General features: G+C 41.7%; 1 protein-coding gene and 1 long non-coding RNA gene across 2 annotated transcripts in view; both read right to left on the bottom strand.

Annotated features, from left to right (window-relative positions):
- Positions 1 to 21,447, bottom strand: part of FNDC1 (fibronectin type III domain containing 1) — a 106,367-nt gene that overhangs the window by 15,444 nt on the left and 69,476 nt on the right. The window contains exons 15-17 of the mRNA XM_058735808.1: positions 7,076 to 7,144; positions 5,111 to 5,269; positions 2,795 to 3,025 (exon numbers count right to left, since the gene is read on the bottom strand). Of these exons, the coding sequence (XP_058591791.1) occupies positions 2,795 to 3,025; positions 5,111 to 5,269; positions 7,076 to 7,144 (459 nt within the window). The remainder of the gene's footprint in view (positions 1 to 2,794; positions 3,026 to 5,110; positions 5,270 to 7,075; positions 7,145 to 21,447) is intronic.
- Positions 8,506 to 20,859, bottom strand: LOC131515129 (uncharacterized). The gene is made up of 2 exons (XR_009263460.1): positions 20,689 to 20,859; positions 8,506 to 9,061 (listed from the first exon to the last, which is right to left on the bottom strand). It is a non-coding gene; the product is annotated as an uncharacterized LOC131515129 (long non-coding RNA).

Here is a 21,447-nt window from a genome sequence, read left to right as displayed (position 1 = left end):
TCAAGGCTGCCTCAGAAGGCCAAGTGAAGTTCATGCCACAGCTCAGCGCATCCTCTACATGAGTCTCTTCTGTCACACACAAAGGAAGAAAATATTTGTCAGGTACCACCTATGTTCCAAACACTATTCTAAACACGTTCAATCAAGTTTTCTTTTGATTAATTCTCTTGATTCTGGTATGTAGGCATTGCTATCCCCAGAGAAAGAGAGTCTTAGAGGGAGGTTAAATATTTTGTCCAAGTTCACATTCATTAATTCATTTAATAGATATTTACTGTGTGCTTACTATTTGTCATATACTATATTACGTGCTGGAGATAAAACAGTGACTTGTTTTATTCCAACCCGAAGGAGGAGCAAGCCAGACACACGGGCAGAATTACATGGTTGTGATGAGAGTCACAAAGGGGCAGTCCATGCACTTGGAGGTGTGTGCAGGCAGAGTCTCCCTGGGGTCATGAAAATGGGGCTGAACACTGAAGGATGGGATGCAGCCAAGGTGCAGGGTAGGAGGTGGGGGGAGGGGCTCAGATAGAGGGAAGACCAGGAAAGATGTTGAAGACAGAGGAACCAGCAGGAGATGGAGTCTCAGAGTGATGGGGGTGGGGACAGCATAAGATGAAGCTGAAGAAGCACAGAAGAGAGAAAATACTCAGTGTCCTTAGGTCACACAGGTTTTTGCTTTTCATCCAAAAGGGAGACGCAACCAGACTGTCTTTGATGCCTCTCTCTGGTGCAGAGTAAAATGAATCAGGTATGGGGTGTGGATCGGGTGGTCTAGCCAGCCACCGACTGTCATATCCAGGTGAGAGGTGGTAACGCTCAGATTACTCAGGTTCATGTGGTAGTTAATGGAGAGAAATGGATGGGTTCAAGAGAAGCCTGGAAGGTAAAACTGATAGGATTGAGTGATGAACTGAATATGGTGGAGAAATTGTAGAAGATTTGAAGACGATCCCAAAGCTCATGTTTGCAGAAATGGGGTGGGGAGTGAGGTCATTCTCTGACATAGGAGACACAGATGAGCAAGTTGGGTATCAGAAGGATCATGAGTTTGATTTTGGATATGCTGAGTCAGAGATGCTTTGGAAACATCCTGGTTATGACATCGAGTGCCTATTTGATTTTACTGTTTGAAGCTTGAGGACAGGCAGGCCTAGCCTTGAGCTATCAATGAATGATTCATCTCCAAGATGAATTAAAACCACATTCCTGGGTGAGATTCTGGAGGGAGAGAACTTAGAGGAAAAAAGAAAGGGGACTTGGGGCCAAATCTCGAGAAGTTCCAATATTTACTGTTGGGGCAAAGCAGACAAGCCCGTGAGAGAGACTCAGAGGTTAAGAAAATCAGGTCACAAGTCAAGGAGGTGGAGAAGGGCAACAGCATCGACTGCATCTAAGAGGCAAGCTACCTGTGACTGATTATTTTCACAAGAGCTATTTTGGTGACATAAATAGAGTGGATTAGAGTCACACAGCTCACCAAGGGGCACACCAGAACCAGAAGCAGGTGTGCTGGGCTCCAAAGCCCTTTCCACACTGTTCCCTGGAGGAATGCATTCTTTGCTTTCTTCAACAAATATAGTGGGAGAACTTGTGAAAGGCTGCTGCTCTCTCCACAGGAGTTCCTCCTCCTCTGATGACAGTGACAGCAAGCCATGTGTGCTCACAGTGACGTTGTACATAACGATGGCTGGTGCTTGATTCATTTACTGATAAAGAGCTCCAACTATTTTTTCCTTGAGCCTTTTGAGGTCTGTTGCTTTTCCTGCACATTGCAGGGCTGTCATGCACCAAAATGTTCCATGGTTATGAATATAGCAGCAATTGGCACAGCCTTATATTGGAAATGCCCAAGCCCCTATAAATACCTCACCTACATTATTTATGCTAGGGGCATGAGTACCTGTGATTAGGGCACTGAGGTTTGGTTTCAGGTTAGGTGGAGGGTATATGATGATGTGATGACACCGAATTCTCCAGGGAGCTTTGGACAGCTTGGGATTCATATTAACAAGAGTATGTGATCCAGAAACATGCCCTCTACAATTCTACAGGCATCGTGCCTGAATTAAGTCCAGAGACGGAGTCTTGATCCCAAGGTTGACTCTCACATGGGGCAGTGCACATTAGGAGGTTTTTCATCACTTGTGCTGCAAGATCTGATCTTACAAATGGCTATGTGGACTCCTTGGCCATTTGCAGGGTTTTAGAATTTAGAGATATAACCATATTTTGCATATGAAGAAACTAAAGTCCAAAGAGATTAAGTAGCTATTTCAAGGTCTTGTAATCCATTCTGGGACTAAGATTCAGGACTCTAGACTTCCACCCAGTGCTTTTCATACTACTCAACAAAGTTTTCCTTCTTGCCTATATTTCATCCTTCTTTTTTTAAAAATTTTTTTTTAACATTTATTCATTTTTGAAAGGCAGAGAGAGACAGAGTGCGAATGGGGGAGGGGCAGAGAGAGAGGGAGACACAAAAACAGAAGCAGGCTCCAGGCTCCAGGCTCTGAGCTATCAGCACAGAGCCCGACGCGGGGCTCGAACTCACAGACTGCGAGATCGTGACCTGAGCCGAAGTCGGCCATTTAACCGACTGAGCCACCCAGGCGCCCCTATTTCATCCTTTTAAAAGGAGGCATTTGCATTCATCCATCCAATCCACCCATCCATCATCCATATATTCCTCCATCCATCCATCCACTTATCCATCACTTATTCATCCCTTATAGTCTGTATTTTCCACCTACAGATCAATGGGAACACTGAGCATCTTCCTTGGACACACCTGTTATCACATCTCCTGGGGTGGCTTTATCCCAGTCCACAATGACAAATGAGTGGCAGCCTTCCATAGCGACCACAGTGATGTTGCGGGGGGCATGTTGAGGGGGCAGATCACTCTTCCTCATGTCATTTGGAATGAGTTCATCCAGGCTATCCACTTGAAAATGATCCAGAGCATCAGTCAGAGAGCATGGGGCTGATGGGTCTTTACTTAGGTATGTCACATAAGGAGCTGGAAAAGAAAAGAGATACCCAACTGTATTGTTGAAAGCTTCCCCTAGAGGCAGAAACGTAATGTCTGCTCCATGGAGCCATCACTATTCAGTCTTTCTCGGTGAGACAGAGGCTCCAGACCTGCTAAACTCAGAAACACATGCTTAGCTCTCTTTAATGGATCCGTGCATTTTTATCTTCCAATCCAGTGGTTTCAAAAGATCCTGTTACTCCATGAACATCAATGACTATGTCTTCAAAGTAATTTTGAAAGATCCCCAAACTGTAATTCAACATAGTATACGTCCGCAGCATTCTGCCATGTATATGCCCAGACATTTGGAAAGGTCAGAATCGGGCCCAGCTGACACTTAACTGGAGCTCTAGAACTCTCTCAGCACAATTCATTCCCTAGACTGACTTGGAACCAGAAAAAAAAAAAATACACTGATCAGATGTACAGTTTCTAGCCTTCAGTCCTTGTGTGGCCTTCTGTAGAGCTTCAGGGATACCCATGACCACCTGGAATATCTATACACGGTCAGGCCTGAACAGTCTTTACAACATTACTGCTAAGTACAGTAACAGTAACTCTCATTTATGGACAGGTTCAAGGTTTTTCTACACACGTATCTCAGTGGCTACAGGGGCCCGGGAATAAAGCAGGGCATAGACTGATATCTCATGTTTCATCTGAGCCCACTAATGCCAAGAGGGCCCACAAAACAAGGGCCAGACAGGAGACTCTACCTCTAGCCACACCTCTTTATCATACATGCTCTGCAAGAAGACAGAAATGTCAAGGAATTGGAGCTGGAGCTAGGGCTTTATACATGTGCTCTCAAGTGCTTTCCGGTGACAATTTCTAGTACTTTCTAAATGTTCCACTGCATCTTTTGGTACAGGCTCTCCTTCTTAGTGGCCATTGGGACTAAAAGCACTTTTTAGGTCCTCTATTTTCCAATAATTTGGATAAAATTAGGCCTTGAGAGCTTGTCGATGGGTCTAACCAGGAAATTTGGGGAAGTAGTCTACTATGCTTTGTAGAGTTACAGACATATGAAAATAGCCAGACGATAGCAAGCCTCTCAGTGTTCAGAAAAGTTCTTTGGAACAGCAAACAACAGTGCTGAAAGCGTTTTCGTTTCTGTTGTAGAAGCACAGAGAGGAAGATCAGAACACTTGGTGAACTCAGCCAGGCTGCTTGACGCCATGATCCAGCATTAGCACTTGCCTCAGGAATGCTTCCTCAAATTAATATTCTTGCTCTTCAAGCACATGAAGTTTAGACACTCAGTACTACATCTTGGCTGGTGAGAGCCGTTCTCTGCTTATGGCAGAACATTTGCTTTGGAAACAGAAAAGTGGGATATTAGTTTAAGCTGTTGCCTGTCTCCACTTGGTAATATTTTTTTCCACTTAGTAACGTATTAATCTAACTGTCTCGTTAGTGAAGTTCATTAAGGGCATGGGAAAAGAAGACTCCCACAGGGACTGAGGCACAGTTTAGTGAAATAGTATTTCCTCTTGAAATTGTTTCATAGCTGAGAAAGAAGAATAAAGTAAGCCTCTAGAGCCCAAGTCCCTGAGGCTAATGAAAATCACAGCATACAATGGAAGAGAAGGAGCTCTGGCTCTGTGGTATTGTAAGAAGAACCAGTAGCTCAATTCAGTAAGATGCTCGTCTTTTACGAAAAACTTAACAAGCAACATATAGGCGAGCCCTAGTGGAAGCCCCGGCTTGGAAACGTTGCTAGAACAAAACTAGTCATGTTCTCTGGTCCTGAAGATGTTTAAAAGTGTTCCTTCCTCTTGGTCTACACGAGGCAGCCTCTCTAAGCTCTACTCTATTGGATACTGAACTTTCTCCTGCACACTTCCCTCTCCTGACTTCTGCAGAAACCAAGTTAACGTGTATCCAAGCAGGACTGACTCACTGAATCACCCCCAAATGGAAACTTCCCTCTGGGAAAGTTTCTGCTCCAAATGGGCTGCCTTGACCAGGCCAAGAAATTAGTTATGCTCTTCCTCAAAGTAAAAAAAAAAAAAAAAAAAAAAAAAAGTTAAAACCCCATGTTTCTCTGATTAAGGAGGTTCTATTTACCAACAAATCGTTTCTTTCCAGCCAGATCAAACTCTTCTCCAGGAAAGGAGCTAATGGAGCCTTCTGTCGGGATGACCTCAGGGGCCGCAGCCGTGGTGGGAGGCCTGGTGGTGGGAGGCCTGCTGGTGGTCGGTGGGCTCGAGGTCTCAACTTCATAATCTGAAATGATATGAAGGCTTTGCAGTTGGGAACTTCCAGAAAAGGGGCACCACGAGTGGCCAAGGGACACCTTCTTAACATTCAACCTGAGACTAAAACACTCATGCACACACCCAAAAATAAATGCTATGCCTGAACATAATTTGTTCCCAATGAAACAGTTATTCCTCCCATTTCAGTCCCCTTGGAAAAGCAGTTGCAGATGAAAGAAAGGAAGAGGAAAAGGAAATATATATGAGCAGAAAAATGAGATTTTAGGATCAGAGCTGGACAGAACCTTAGAATTCATCTGGTTTAGCATGCTCCTGTAACTGGTCCCTGGCCATTCTCTGCCTAAGTAATTTTCTCTTTTAGAGTCATAGAAGATTCACATTAGACAATAAACTTGACTTCTTAGAAGTTTAGAAATTTAGTCCTTCTGTGAATGGACTTTTTTTTTTTTTTTTCTGGGGAGGAGGTGGGATTAATCCTTTAACATTCATTTTTTGTTGTTGTTGTTTATTTGAGAGAAAGACCACGCAAGTGGGGGAGGGGCAAAGAGAAAGAGAGAATCCCAAGCAGGCTCCTCACTGTCAACACAGAGCCCCGTGAGGGACTCAAACTCATGAACTGGGAGACCCTGACCTGAGCCAAAGAAAGAGCTGGACACTTAACCAAATGAGCCACGCAGGCACCCCTGATCCTTTAATTTAAAAAAGAAAACGCTGCTTCCTTTCCACTGCTCAAATAAGAAAGGAGTTTAGTGTTTTCAAAGGTGCTAAGAAACTTTTCTTTTTTCTCTGACATTTGTTTTTTTTTCTTTCTTTTTGTTTTTTAAACTGTGGGATGAAACCACTATATCAAACTTTATTATGACTGCATCAAAGGTGACATTATTGTCTCATTGGTGGTTTAAGGCCACTGGGGCTACAGATAACAGCAGGCAAAGGAGTACAAAAATGAGTGTCAAAGGCCAGCACTAGGATGGGAACAAGATGCCCACAAGAAGTTTTTGCCCTGCTGTGGCAACTTATAAAATACACAGAACCGTCACAGGGTCATAAAGGAATAAGAGCCCTGGTTACTTTTACGGAACGACTGTTCCAGACTCTATCCAAGGTATTTTGCATTCTTCTTCTCATAAGATTACCCTTACTTGAAAAGGTTCTGTGATAAAAAATCAACACCTCTATAGCACTGCATCTTTTACATAATTAGAAAAGAAGAGAAAAGGGGGAAATGAGAGGAGCTAAGAGAGGAAGCAGAGTTGTGGGTTAAACCAAGTGGGTTCACAAATTGTGGCTGAAGGAGAGGCCCAGACAAGCAGCTCCAGAATTCCTGGGGGGTGGGAGACAATGGGGGGCACAGGAGCTTGTCTGGAGGCTGTATTCACACATGAAGCACACTGTTCTTCTTTGGATCAAATACAAATGGGGGGCTCACTTGGAAGCTGGGGTAAAACCACCTTCCCGAGCACTGCCATGCAGCTCAGAGTCTGAAGGAAACTCAAAATTGAGATCATCCACTCAGTAATTAAAAGGAGAGGGGCGCCTGGGTGGCGCAGTCGGTTAAGCGTCCGACTTCAGCCAGGTCACGATCTCGCGGTCCGTGAGTTCGAGCCCCGCGTCAGGCTCTGGGCTGATGGCTCGGAGCCTGGAGCCTGTTTCCGATTCTGTGTCTCCCTCTCTCTCTGCCCCTCCCCCGTTCATGCTCTGTCTCTCTCTGTCCCAAAAATAAATAAAAAACGGTGAAAAAAAAATTAAAAAAAAAAAAAAAAAAAAAGGAGAGAAATTATCCAAATCCAATCTATCTAAAACCAGTTAGTACCTTCGTCATAGATAACATACGCCTCTTCTGTGGGTATCGCTGTGTCAGTCTCCAATCCTGAGAAATCATCTAGTGAAGAAAGAGGAGAAAGGTTTCCTCTCTGCAGCTTGGAATCATGTCCAGGGCCCAGGGGGTCAGTCACCAGGCCAGGGCCGCTCAGCTTTCTCAGACGGGAGAGCATTAGAATGCTGACACCCAGAAATCCTCTCCTTCACACTCGGACAGGGGTGCTCAGAACGCCCCCTAGGGGTCAGAGGAAAGCCGCCTGCTCCAGCACGCTGGCTCTCCAACACAAAGCGCTTTCTGACCTTGCTTCCGCACACAGTGCCCACTCTTCAGCCTGCCCAGGCAGCTCTCAGGAGGCTGCAGGTAGGGCCCTGGCCCAGCAGGTCACAGGCCTGAGAACAGGCATTCTCAGAAAGCAGAAGAGTGGGAGATTGGTGCTCAGGACGGCAACAAAAATCGCCCCATCTGCGAACTCCCTTGTTCATCACGCCTTCATTCTCTCCAACCCCTGATCTTGCCACGCTCACATGTTTTGGAAGCAGGGTGATTTCCTGCCTCTCCTCCATTCTACCTTGGCAAACCACACCAATGTGAGTTCCCTGTGTTTCACTGCTTCCCTTCTAACCTCCCCCCAGTCTCTGGTGGGGAGCCCACAGTCCAGGGCCTGTGAGATTCCCCGGTACCTGCTTCACCATTGAGGTGGTGACCCTTGGTGTGTTCTGATGGGGCCAATGAATGTCAGCAGGACAGAAATTGTAAATTACCATCCACCCTTCAGGGGTCAGGACTGTCATTTCAAGAACAACTATTAAGACCTAATTTTTCCTTAGGTCATTCCAATGTCAATATTCTTGGATCCAAGAGGAATTATTTCTGGGTTGGTTCAAATCAGACAGTTTTCAAGTTCACATCACCCAGTTTGGGCCCATCTTGCCATTGTTTCTTTTGGTACCACTTTCTTTTCTGTGTCAATTTAACTTTTAAGAGCATAGTCTTGTTTCTCCTCATTATTGGTTCAGATGTGTTTCTTCCATTTTAATCTTTAGCCAGATCAAAAATGAATAAACTGTATAATTTTTGCATCCCAGAGTAAAGAAGGAAAGGGGAAAGTACAGCATTTCCTTGCTGGATTCTCACTGTTAAGTGGAATTCTCGAGGCACTAAAATATTGCATTATGTGCCGCAGGCCACAGAAATGATGCCTTTTACCTGCAAACTGGGATCACTTCTTGAATGAGTGTCAATTCAGTCTTCTGGCAAGAGTAAACATCCTACTGAGTGATTTAGTGCTCTTTTTTTTTCCCCTTAAGATCAAATAAAGCCAGGCATAATTTTCCTAAAATAGCACCATCTTGGTTCCAAGTAATGGAAACTTCCAGATGTCAGTGTATTTAAAAAAAAAAAAAAAACAAACAAAAAAACAAAAAAAAAAAAAACTGACCATCAGGATTTGTCCCACCTGATTGCCATTTGGAAGCATTTGGAACTACATAAAACTAGATGCTTTGTAAGTCAACTCGGCATCAATATCAAAAGCTTCCACCTCTTCACATAAAAGAGCTACAACTGCCAGCTGCCAGCACAGTGGTATGGTTCATTCTCTTGAGTAGTTCATCCAAATGGTCATGAAGAAAACACGAGTGCAAGATGTCACCAAAGAATTAGGACCTCAGCTCCAAAGATATTTAACAAAACTATTAAAAAATTCTGAGTAGAAATTTCGAGAAAAGGTAAAAGCTATTTGAAAACCAACAATATTTGTAAATTGCACAGTTGGTCCAGCTCAAGTGAATTTCCAACTATTCTCCCTATGTTTTCTGTCCTGAGAGTGAGGTGTGGGAGGGTGGAACAGCTTTCCATAATGACTGATGTTTTTCTGAAACATGCCCCAAGATCATGTTACAAGTGACTGAAGATGTTCAGCTGGCTCAACATTTCCACACACGCATGATATCATCTGATCCACTGTAGAAATGGAACCTGAAAAACAAAGATCACTGGCTTTTACTTCTCAGTTAGTAAAACAGAGAATGCCTATAGCTTAAGATATTGTTTAGACAGACCGACCAAAAATGAATAATTAGACACCATGAAGAATGTGAGATGAGGCAGAAGACACTGCTTGCACTGCAAGGAGTTTATTCTCTAATGGGAGGGTCAGATCAAGCAAAAAAAAAAAAGTGTGTGTGTGTGTGTGTGTGTCTGTAAGGGGGTGTGTGCGCATCCAAGTATGGAGAGAGAGAGAAGAGTAAAAGCAACAAAACACTGCAAATGAACATATAACATGCATTTGTGCTTCCACGAATATACATACACACACATATGGCATCCATAACAAATAAGGAAGTACTTAAACACTGCTTCAGTTATTGGAATGATTGAATGACACCAGGTTATTCCTAATATTTTTAAGCAGTATTTTAAAGGAAAAGGGTGCATGATTTAACTAGGGCAGTCAAGACTTTGGGATTGGAAAAGATGATTTAAAAAAATTTTTTTTAATGTTTATTTTTGAGAGAGAGAAACAGAGCCAGAGTGGGCGAGGGGCAGAGAGAGAGGGAGACATAGAATCTGAAACAGGCTCCAGGCTCTGAGCTGTCAGCACAGAGCCCGACGCGGGGCGAGATCATGACCTGAGCCGAATTTGGCTTAACCGACTGAGCCACCCAGGGGCCCCCGGAAAAAATGATTTGAAAATTAGAGGGCTAAAAACAAAATTTTTGGATTTTTCCAGCAGAATGTAATAACAAATGGTCACTGGGTGGAGGGTATGAAGTGGGGGTCTTGAAGGGAAGGTATTCACTCATTGATCACTAACGCAGGTGATCGTAAGCACTACAAGAGTGAGCATTTCAGGCTACCAGGCTGCAAAATGCCATGACCAAAATATTGTTTGCTAAATACTGGATGTGTGCACATGAAGCCCCAGTGCTTATGAATGTTCATTATGGATGGCACTAAATACAACAAAAGAGAAGATGCGTGAGAAAAACAGAAACTTGAGAGCCAAATAAGAGGCAGGGAGACAGGATACAGGTGGTTCTGCAGTTCATTTGTGAAGGGGAGCCCTGGGACTGTCCCTCAGCTGACATCAGAGTCTCTTACTGAAAGTATCTCTCTGCTCTCAGTGTCTTTACAACATTTACAGAACAAATATCAAGGCTACTACAAGGTGTTCCACCAAAAAATGACAAACTTCATTGCATTTCATATATAATGCATAGAATTTTCCAGAGTGATTGTGACCATCTTTCAAATTACAAGCCATCTATAGAAGTTAATCCCCACCCAAGATGCTTGCTCCTATGCCTCTCTCCAGCATTGGCCCTGACAAGTTTCATTCCAATGATGAATGAAGCAGGGACTATGCTTGGTATCCCCAGGAAAGTGGAGGCTGGTGGAAGGAAGCCCAATAAAGAATAACAATTTGAATATGGGCCAACAGGGCCAGCCTATAGATGGACAGAACGAAACAAATATAAGAAGTGTGATGAAGGGAAGAGGCAGATGATGGCAGAGAAGGAGGGCCCTCGGCTTATCTCATGACTACAACTAGATAACTATCAAATCATTCTAAAAACCCCAGAAATCGACCTGAAGACTGGCAGAACCAACTCCACAGCTAAAGAGAGAGAAGAGGCCACATTGAAGAAGGTAGAAAGTGCAGAGATGCAGCTTGGGAGAGAAACAGATAATGGCTACTATGGTGGAGAGGGAACTGTGGTTGTGGAGAAGGATAAGAGACAGACTGGCACACAGGGGAGTGCATGGGAAAAATGAATCCTCATGGCAATTGCCTTGCAAAGAAAGAGAGCAGCAAAATTTCATGACTTCTGGAAACCAGCATGGCTTAAATCCTGGAGGTATTTTTTTTAAGTTTATTTATTTATTTTTGAGAGAGAGAATGGGGAAGGGGCAGAGAGAGGGGTGTACGGAGGATCTGAAGCGGGCTCTGCACTGACAGTAGAGAGTCTGATGTGGAACTCGAACTCATGAACCATGATATCATGACCTGAGCCAAAGGTAGATGTTTAACTGACTGAGCCACCCAGGTGCCCCTTAAAGCCTGGAGTTTTAGAGGTCAGTAGGCTTGACTCTGAGATACCTCAGAGGACATTGAGACTGTTCCTGTAGAGAAGGCTACACAAACAGTCCATGGACATACAGCATGAAAACAGTGATCTGAAAAGCACCTGAAGCACACAATGAGGAGGTTATTCACTCATCTCAGAGCACATCCCAGAAAGATAGCATTCACAGAGAGACCCCCTCCAGGAACAAAGGAACTGGAAGGTGCCATTTCCCTTCCCCAACCCTCAGCATAAGCACAGGCCCACCTGTAGGAAGCAGCACAGTGTAGACACTGGCTACTTAACTTGCTTATGCCAAGCCCTGCCACCCACACTCTGGAAGAACTGTCCTTCCCAGTCACAACTGCCTCAGTCCTAGCATGGTGGCCCCCTCCACCAGAAGACCAACCCAAACCCCTGCCAACATCACATCTCCTGACCCAGGAGTTTTGCAGGGACTTAATTCTACAGCAGTGGTGACAGGTCTCATTTCACAAGCAGACCAGAGCACACCTAGTCAAAACTCACCACATTCAGGCCAGGGACCAAACACTGCCCACAACAGGTGGAGAGAGCCACTGCAGATGACTGGCCTGATGGATAAAGTGGCCAGGAAGCAACAACAGAGAACATGCAGTCCACAGTGGAGATACTCCCAGAAGCGCCAGACCCTGGGGAATAGGGAAAACTGACTAAAGGCACTACAGGAACTCTTCTTCATAAAGCCATTACCCTTAAGAACAGGAAATGTAGCTGACTTTCCTAACACAGAGAAATAGGTAGAGAGACTAAGACAAAATGAGAAGGCAGAGTAATTAGTCCCAAATGAAAGAATAGAACAAGGCTACAGTTGGAGATTTAAGCAAAACAGATATAAGTAACATGCCTGACAGAATAGTTAAAGCAGTGATCAAAAGGATATTCATTGGACTTGAGAAAGAGTGGAAGACACGAGTGAGACCATTAATACAGAGATAAGGATCACAGAAATAAAGAGCTTGTTAAATGAATGACAGACATGCTCCATGGAATGAACAGCAGACTGGAAGAAGCAGAGAAATGAATTAATAACCTAGAAAACAGAGTAATGGAAAACAATCAAGCTGAACAAAAGATGAAAAAAAGAATTATGCAAAATGAGAAAAGATTTAGATAACTCAGTGACTCCATCAAATGTAATAACATTTGTATTACAGGAGTCCCAGAAGAAAAAAGAGAAAAAAGGGGACAGAGAATTTATTTGAAGAAATAATAGTTGAAAACTTCCCTAATCTGGGGAAGGAAACAGTAATTCAGATCCAGGAGACACAGAGAAACCACCACCCCCAACAAAATCCACAAAGCAGATCCACACCTAGACATATTGCATTTAAACTGGCAAAACATGGTGATAACAAAAAAATGTTAAAATCGGCAATAGAAAAGAAGACAGTTACATACAAAGGAAACCCCATAAGGTTATCAGAAGACTTTTCAGCAGAAACTTTCCAAGCCAGAAACAGGTTAGCATGATATATTCAAAGTGCTGAGTAGGGAAAGCCTGCAGCCAAGAATGCTGTATCCAGCAAGGCTATCATTCAGAATAGAGGAGAGATAAAGAGTTTCCCAGACTGGGGTGCCTGGGCGTCTCAGTCGGTTGAATGTCCAACTCTTTTTTTTTTTTTTTAAATTTTTTTTCAACGTTTATTTATTTTTGGGACAGAGAGAGACAGAGCATGAACGGGGGAGGGGCAGAGAGAGGGAGACACAGAATCGGAAACAGGCTCCAGGCTCCGAGCCATCAGCCCAGAGCCTGACGCGGGGCTCGAACTCACGGACCGTGAGATCGTGACCTGGCTGAAGTCGGACGCCCAACCGACTGCGCCACCCAGGCGCCCCGAATGTCCAACTCTTGATTTTGGCTCACGTCATAAGCCCAGAGTCTGGGATCAAGCCCCATGTCAGAGCTCAAGTCTAGAGTCTGCTTGAGATTCTCTCTCTCTCTCTCTCTCTCTCTCTGTCCCTCTCCCCTGCTTGCATTCTCTAAAATAAATAAAATGAAAAATAATTTTCCCAGAAAAACAAAAACTAAAGGAGCTCATGACCACTAAATCAGCCCTTCATGAAATATTAAAGGGGACTCTTTGAGTGGAAAGGAAAGACCAAAAATGACAGTATGAAGGTAGGAAATGCAAATGCAGTAAAAATGAATATTTCTATAAAAACATCAGTCAAGGAACTTACAAAATAAAAAGATGTAAAATATGACACTATATACCTAAAATGTAGGGAGGAGAGGAGTAAAGAATGGATTCGAACTTAAATGACTATCAACTAAATATAAACTGCTCTATCCAGATGTTCTATACAAACCTAATGGTAACCACAAGTCAAAAGCCACTAATAAATATGCAAAGAATAAAGGGAGAGAAATCCAAATATATCACTAAAGAAAGCCAGCAAACCATGAAAGAGAGAAAGAAAAGAAAGGATCAGAGAAAATCTTCAAAAACAATGACAAAACAAGTAATAAAATGGCAATAAGTACATATCTATCAATAATTACTTTGAATGGAAAGGGACTGAATGCTGCAATCAAACGACATAGGGTGACAGAATGGATAAAGAACAATACCTACCTGTAATCTGCTTACAAGAGATTCATTTTTAGACCTAAAGATACCTGCACATTGAAAGTGAGGAGATGGAGAAATATTTATCATGCAAATGGATATCAAAAGAAAGTCAGAGAAATAAAACCTGCATCAGACAATATAAACTTTTTTTAAAGTTTCTTTATTTATTTTTAGAGAAAGATGCAGGGAGAGAAAGGGAGAGAGACAATTCCAAGCAGGCTTTGTGCTGTCAGCATAGAGTCCGATGTGGAGCTCGATCTTGCAAACCATGAGATCACGATCTGAGCCAAAATCAGGAGTCATATGCTTAACCAACTGAGCCTCCCAGGCACCCCAGACAAAATGGACTCTAAAACAAAGACTGTGACAAGAGAAAAAGAAGGAGACTACATAATAATAAAAGCAACAATCCAACAAGAAGATAAAATAATTATAAACAGTTATGCAACCAACTTGGAAGAACCCAAATACATAAAGCAGTTCATACCAGAACTGGTAAAAATAAAATAATAGTAGAGGCCTTTAACACCTCACTGACATCATTGGACAGATCATCTAAACAGAAAATCAACAAGGAAACAAATGGCTCGGAATGATACACTGGACCAGATGGATTTAACCAGGTATATTCAGAACACCTTATCCTAAAATAGCAGAATACATATTATTTTCAAGTGCACATGTAATACTCTCCAGAATAGATGACATATTAGGTCACAAGTCTCAACAAATTCAAGAAGATTGAAGTCATACTATGCATTTTTTTCTGACCACAACACTGTGAACCTAGAAGTCAACCACAAAGACAAAAAAAATCTAGGAAGACCACAAACCACAAATACATGGAGGCTAAATAACATGTTACTAAACAATGAAGGAGTCAACCAGGAAATAAAAGAAGAAATTTTAAAAGTACATGGAAAGAAATGAAAACACACACACACACCCCACAATGGTTCAAAACCTTTGGAATGCAGCAAAACATGTTCTAAGAGTGAAGTTTATAGCAATACATGCCTATATCAAAAAGTAGGAAAAAAAATCTCAAATAAACAACCTAACCTTACACCTAAAGGAGCTAGAAAAAGAAGAACAAACAAAACCCAAAACTAATAGAAGGAAGGAAATAATAAAGGTTACACAGAAATAATGAAGTAGAAAGTAAAAAAAACAGCAGAACAGATCAATGAAACCAGAGACTGGCTCTTTGAAAAGATCAACACAATTGATAAACTTTTAGTCAGACTAATAAAAAAAAAAAAAAGAAAAGAAAAAAGAGAGAGGACTGAAACAAAATCAAAAATGAAAGAGGAGAAATAACAATTGATGCCACAGAAATACAGAAATATAAAAAAGGATTATAAGAGAATATTATGAAAAACTATATGCCAACAAATTGGACAACCTAGAACAAATGGACAAATTCCTGAAACATAACTTCCCAAAACTGAATCAGGAAGAAAGAGAAAATTTGAACAGACCAATTACCAGCAAGGACATTGAATCAGTAATCAAAAAACTCCCAACAAACAAAAGTCTGGGACCAGATTGCTTCACAAGAGAATTCTACCAAACATTTACAGAAGACTTAATACCTATTCTTCTCAAACTGTTCCAAAAAAATAGAAGATGAAAGAAAACTCCAAATTCATGCTATGAGGCCAGCATTACCCTTATACCAAAAAGAGATAAAGACACTGCACACACACACACATACAAAAGAGAACTACAGGCCAATATCTCTGATGAACATAGATGCAAAAATCCTCATCAAAATATTAGCAAACCAAATCCAATAATACATTTTAAAAAATCAGTCACCATGATTAAATGAGATTTATTTCTGGAATGCAAGGGTGGTTCAACATTTGCATATTCATCAGCATGATACATCACATCAAGAAGAGAAAGGATAAAAACCATATGATCACTTCGATAGATGCAGAAAAAGCATTGACAAAGTACATCCATTCATGATAAAAACCCTCAACAAAGTCAGTTTAGAGGGAACATACTTCAACATGATAAAGGCCATATATGAAAAACCCACAGTTAATATCATCTTTGATGGGGGAAAAATGACAGCTTTCCACCTAAAATCAGGAACAAGACAAGGATGTCCACTCTCACCACTTTATTTCATTTCATTTCATTTCAAATATTTATTTACTTTGAGAGAGAGAGAGTGTGTCAAGTTGGAGAGGGGCAGGGAGACAGGGAGAGAGAGTCCCAAGCAGGCTCTGCACTGTCAGTGCAGGGCTCAATCCAGGGTTCGGTCTCACAATCTGCAAGATCATGACCTGAGGTGAGATCAAGAGATGGACACTTAACTGACTGAGCCACCCAGGCGCCGCTCTCCTTTATTCAACATAGTACTGGAAGTCCTAGCCACAGCTAACAGACAAGAAAAAGAAATAAAAGGCATCCACACTGGTAAGGAAGAAGTAAAACTTTCACTATTCGCAGATGATATGATACTCTATATAGAAAACCCAAAAGGATCTGCCCCCAAATTGCTAGAACTGATAAGTGAACTCAGTGAAGTCAAAGGGTACAAAATCAACATATAGAAATCTGCTGTATTTCTATACACCAATAATGAAGCAGCAGAAAGAGAAATTAAGGAATCAATCCCATTTACAATTGCAACAAAAATATAAGATGCCTAGGAATAAGCCTAACCAAAGAGGTGAAAGACCTGTACTCTGAAAAGTATAAAACACTGATGAAAGAAATTGAAGATGACCCAAAAAATGGAAAGACATTCCATCCATGCTCATGGGTTGGAAGAACAAGTATTGTTAAAATGTCTACACTATCCAAAGCAATCTACAGATTTAATACAATCCCTACCAAAATAACAACAGAATTTTTCACAGAACTAGACAAACCTAAAATTTATATGGAACCACAAAATATCCTGAATAACCAAAGCACTCTTGAAAAAGAAAAACAAAGCTAGAGGCATCACAATTCTGGATTTCACAGCTGTTGTAATCAAGACAGTATGGTACTGGCACAAAAATAGACACATAGATCAATAGAGCAGAATAGAAAATTCAGAAAGAAACCCACCATTATATGGTCAGTTAATCTTTGACAAACTAGGAAAGAATATCCAATGGGAAAAAGGCAGTCTCTTCAACAAATGGGTTGGAAAAACTGAACAGCAATATGAAAAAGAATGAAACTGGATCATTTTCTTACACTGTACATAAAAGTAAATTCATTAGGGGTTAAGGACCTAAATGTGAGATCTGAAAGCATAAATATCCTAGAAAAGAGCACAGGCAGTAATTTTTCTGACATTGGCCATAACAACTTTTTCTAGAGAGGTCCCCTGAGTCAAGGGAAACAAGAGCAAAAATAAATTATTGGGACTACATCAAAATAAAAAGCTTCTGCACAGCAAAGGAAACAATCAACAAAACTACAAGATAACCTACTGAGTAGGAGAAGATATCTGCAAATGACATATCCCTTTATAGGGTTAGTATCCAAAATATATAAAGAATTTATACAATTTGACACACATAAAAGCAAATAGCCCAATTAAAAATGGGCAGAGGACATGAACAGACATTTTTCCAAAGAAGACATCCAGATGGCCAACAGACACATGAAAAGATGCTCATCATCACTTATCATCAGGGAAATGCAAATTGAATCCACAATGAGGTATCATCTCACAGCTGTCAGAACGACTAAAATCAAAAACACAAGAGACAACAGGTGTGGTGAGGATGTGGAGAAAAAGAAACCCTCGTGCACTATTGGTGGAAATGCAAATTAGCACAGCCACTGTGGAAACAGTATGGAGCCTCCTCAAAAAGTTAAAAAGAGAACTAGCCTATGATCCTGCAAGTACACTACTGGGTATTTACCCCGAGAACACAAAAACACTAATTCAAAGGGATACATGCACCCCTTATGTTATAGCAGCATTATTTACAACAGGCAAGATATGGAAGCAGCCTGGTTATCCACTGACTGATGAATGGATAAAGAAGATGTGGTATAGATATACAATGGAATATTATTCAGCCATAAAAAAGAATGAAATCTTGCCATTTGCGATGACATGGATGGAACCAGAGAGTATAACGCTAAGTGAAATAAGTCATTCAGAGAATGACAAATACCACGTGATTTCACTCATATGAGCAATTTAAGAAACAAAACAAACAAGCAAAGCGGGGTTGGGGGAGACAGACAGAGAAAGAGAGAGACAAACCAAGAGACAGACTCTTGTCTATAGAGAACAAACTGATGGCAACCAGAGGGGAGGTGGAAATTGGCTATGGGGATTAAGGAGTGCACTTGCTGTGTTGAGCACTGGGTGATTAAAATAAAAACTTTAAAGGAAAAGGAAGTGTGATGGAGGAATAATGAGTGGGCAGTGAGACCTGGCAGTGGAGATCAAAGGGCAAAATAAGTCAGAGGAGACACCAAGGCTTCAGGCCTGGAGAGCTCTCTGGGTTACGGCCAAACAATCTTTAGCTTGTCCTGGTTTATTTTATAAATGAACAATTTGGTTTTCTTTCTTTATTTCTTTTATGTTTATTTATTTTTGAGAGAGAGAGAGAGAGAGAGAAAGGGAGAAAGAGAGAGACCATGTGAGTGGGGGAGGGGAAGAAAGAGGGAGACACAGGATCCGAAGCTGAGCTGTCAGCCCAGAGCCCGACGCGGGGCTCGAACTCACAAACTATGAGATCATGACCTGAGCTAAAGTCGGCTGCTTAACCAACTGAGCCACCCAGGCACCCCACAACTTGGTTTTCTGACAAGAGAGTGAGTTGTTTCTACCTGCTGTCATTTCCATTATATTGTGAGCTTTTCAGAGGCAGAGGCATGTCACCTACTTTTCTGTTATCTCCCAAGACACCTGATCCACATGCAGATGATTAGTGATCATCTGCTAATTTTATTTTATTTGATAAAATTATGAATGAAACCAGAATAACAAAACAAGAGCTACTCTATCGCTTTTTAGTCTACCGCAAGGGTTTTCTCAAAGTGATGTCACCTGCCAAAATGATAAAGACAAAACATCTATCAAATGAATGTACTCAATTCTAAATCAGGGCTGATCTAGACCCAAAACTTAATCATGCTGGCCTTCACTTTCAGAACCTATCATTGGAAAGTATAAAAAACCCGCCATGTCGGTATCATTAGTTACTAGGGACTGTAAATCAAAACCAACAGAAGGTACCACGTTGCGCCCATTAGGATGGTGAGAATGAAAAGGACAGACAATAACAAGTGTTGGTGAAGGTGTGGAGAAATCAGAAGCCTCGTACCCTGCTGCTGGGAATGTAAAATGATGCAGCCACTATGGAAAACAGTTTAGCAGTTCCTCAAAAACATAAACACAGAGTTCCCATTGGACACAGCAACTCTCTTACCTATACCCCAGAGAACTGAGCACAGGTGTTAAAAAAAAAAATTGTACACGATGTTCATGGCAGCATTATTCATAATAGCCAAAAGGTGAAAACAACCCAGATGTCCATTGACCAGTAAATGGATAAAATGTGGTTTATCCACACAACGGAATACTGATCAGCAGTCAAAGAAATAAAGTACAGATATATTCTGCAACATGGATGAAACTTGAATACAAATCATGCTAAGTGAAAGAAGCTAGACACAAAGGCCACATATTGGATTCCGTTTCTATGAAATGTCCAGAATAGACAAACCCATAGAGACAGAAAGTGGATTCGTGGTTTCCCAGGGGTTAGAAGGAGGGGGAAGCGAGGAGTGGTGGCTAATGGGTATGGAATTTCTTTTGGGGTGATGGAAATGTTCTAGAATTTGATAGTGGTGACGGTTGCACAACCCTGTATACTAAAAACCACTAAACTATACAGTTTAGAAGGGTAAACTTTATGGTATGTGAGTTATATCTCAAGAAAGCTATAATTTAAAAATTTTTAAATGAAAATAACTATGATTAGAATTAATACGAGGAAGAAAATAAAGCTGTCAGTGGAGCAGTCTAAATAAAAAAGGAAGGTCAACCATACCGGACAAATTTTTAAATAATAATTATAGTACATTTTAACATTATATAAAGATTACATGTTGCTTTCCCTAAATTTAGTTTTTTCAAAGACCTTGTATTGATTTGTACTTATTTTGAAAATGCTGCCTAAAGGCCAATTATAATTAACACTTGGATACTAATTCGGCCTGGGCTAGGGACACAGAAGGATGACATAAATGAAGTAAAAAATAGACACATACATCATTATTTGCAAAAGAAGGAGAAGGGGAAGGAGGGGAAGGAGGGGAAGGAGGGGAGATTAGGGGAAGGAAGGGAAGGAGGGGGAGGAGGAGGAGGAGGAAGAGGAAGAGCAGGAGGAGGAGGAGGAGGAGGAGGAGGAGGAACAAAAATACCATGAAAAACTGACTTTCAAGCCAAATAAAAGTCTAAAAATCCAAAGTAAATGAAATGAATATGCTACAAGCCCTCTGTAAAAGTAGACAAAAGAAAATGCAAATATTCATTAAAATGGTAGTAATTCAAATCCAAAATAGTCACTCTTCTGGTTGCAAACAATTATTAAGTAAATATCTGTTCCAATTATACCTCAATTAAAAGAAAAATAAACATGTCTGAGGCGCCTGGGTGGCTCAGTTGGTTAAGCCTTTGACTTCGGCTCAGGTCATGATCTCACAGTTTGTAAGTTCGAGCCCCGCATCAGGCTCTGTGCTGATGGCTCAGAGCCTGGAACCGGCTTCAGATTCTGTGTCTCCCTCTCTCCCTGCCCCTCCCCTACTCACACTCTGTCTCTCTCTGTCTCTCAAAATTAAATAAACACTAAAAAAATGTTTTTAAATAAAAAATACAAAAATGAATGCACCAACGTATGCAGAAGTAAAAGTTCAAGGGAAGTACGTAATATTTTCATACCAGAAATCCAAAGGTAAATTCCAATTCGTGGTCACTGGGTAAAATGATAGTGTGCAAATCTTCCCAACAGCCCTCTTCCTCAGCATGTTTCCTTGTTCTTTGGTGTGAATTTTTAGATGTGTCCAATGTTGCTGTGTATTTGGAGCGTTTCTGCGGGAAGACCGACTTCAAACAGAATTCCCATTTTGAATACAGCGTTCAAGTTCAAGTTGATTGGGCTTATCATGGTCAACAAGGCTGTGCAAAAGACCGGGCATGCAAAATGATTCCTGAAAGGAAGCGCCTTCACTCTGCATCAGCTTAAAAAGACATGTTTTACAGCCTACATTGCAATTCATCTCAACCTAAGGGAAAGAGGATGAGTTTGCTTCCTCCGAGCCTGACACAAATGCAGGATGACCTCTGGCGAAGCAGCCTGAGCAGGGACTGAGCGGAAAAGATGATGACTTTGCAGCTCCCCTGAGACCAGACCGAAGAGTCCTTGCTTCAGGGGGAATGGGCCCCTCTCAGCAGGCAGACACTCCAGGGGCAGAGGACAGTCCTGACTGGGTGTCCCGCAGCAGGGGAAATGACACAGCCCTACCCAGCGGACAGCAGACCTACCCTGCAGCCACCGGAGCCCAGCTACTCAAGGATCAGCATTTTCCAAAGGGAGCACTGATCAAGAAAGTGTTCAGCTGGCAAATGCGCTCAGGACACTACTCTTCTTGGAAACTCACAATGAGGCTATTCAGTGATCTGAACAATCCAACCATAAGA

Source organism: Neofelis nebulosa, chromosome 6 (assembly GCF_028018385.1).
Source record: "Neofelis nebulosa isolate mNeoNeb1 chromosome 6, mNeoNeb1.pri, whole genome shotgun sequence".
Classification (NCBI taxonomy): Eukaryota; Metazoa; Chordata; class Mammalia; order Carnivora; family Felidae; genus Neofelis; species Neofelis nebulosa.
This window is presented reverse-complemented; position numbering and strand designations above follow the sequence as displayed.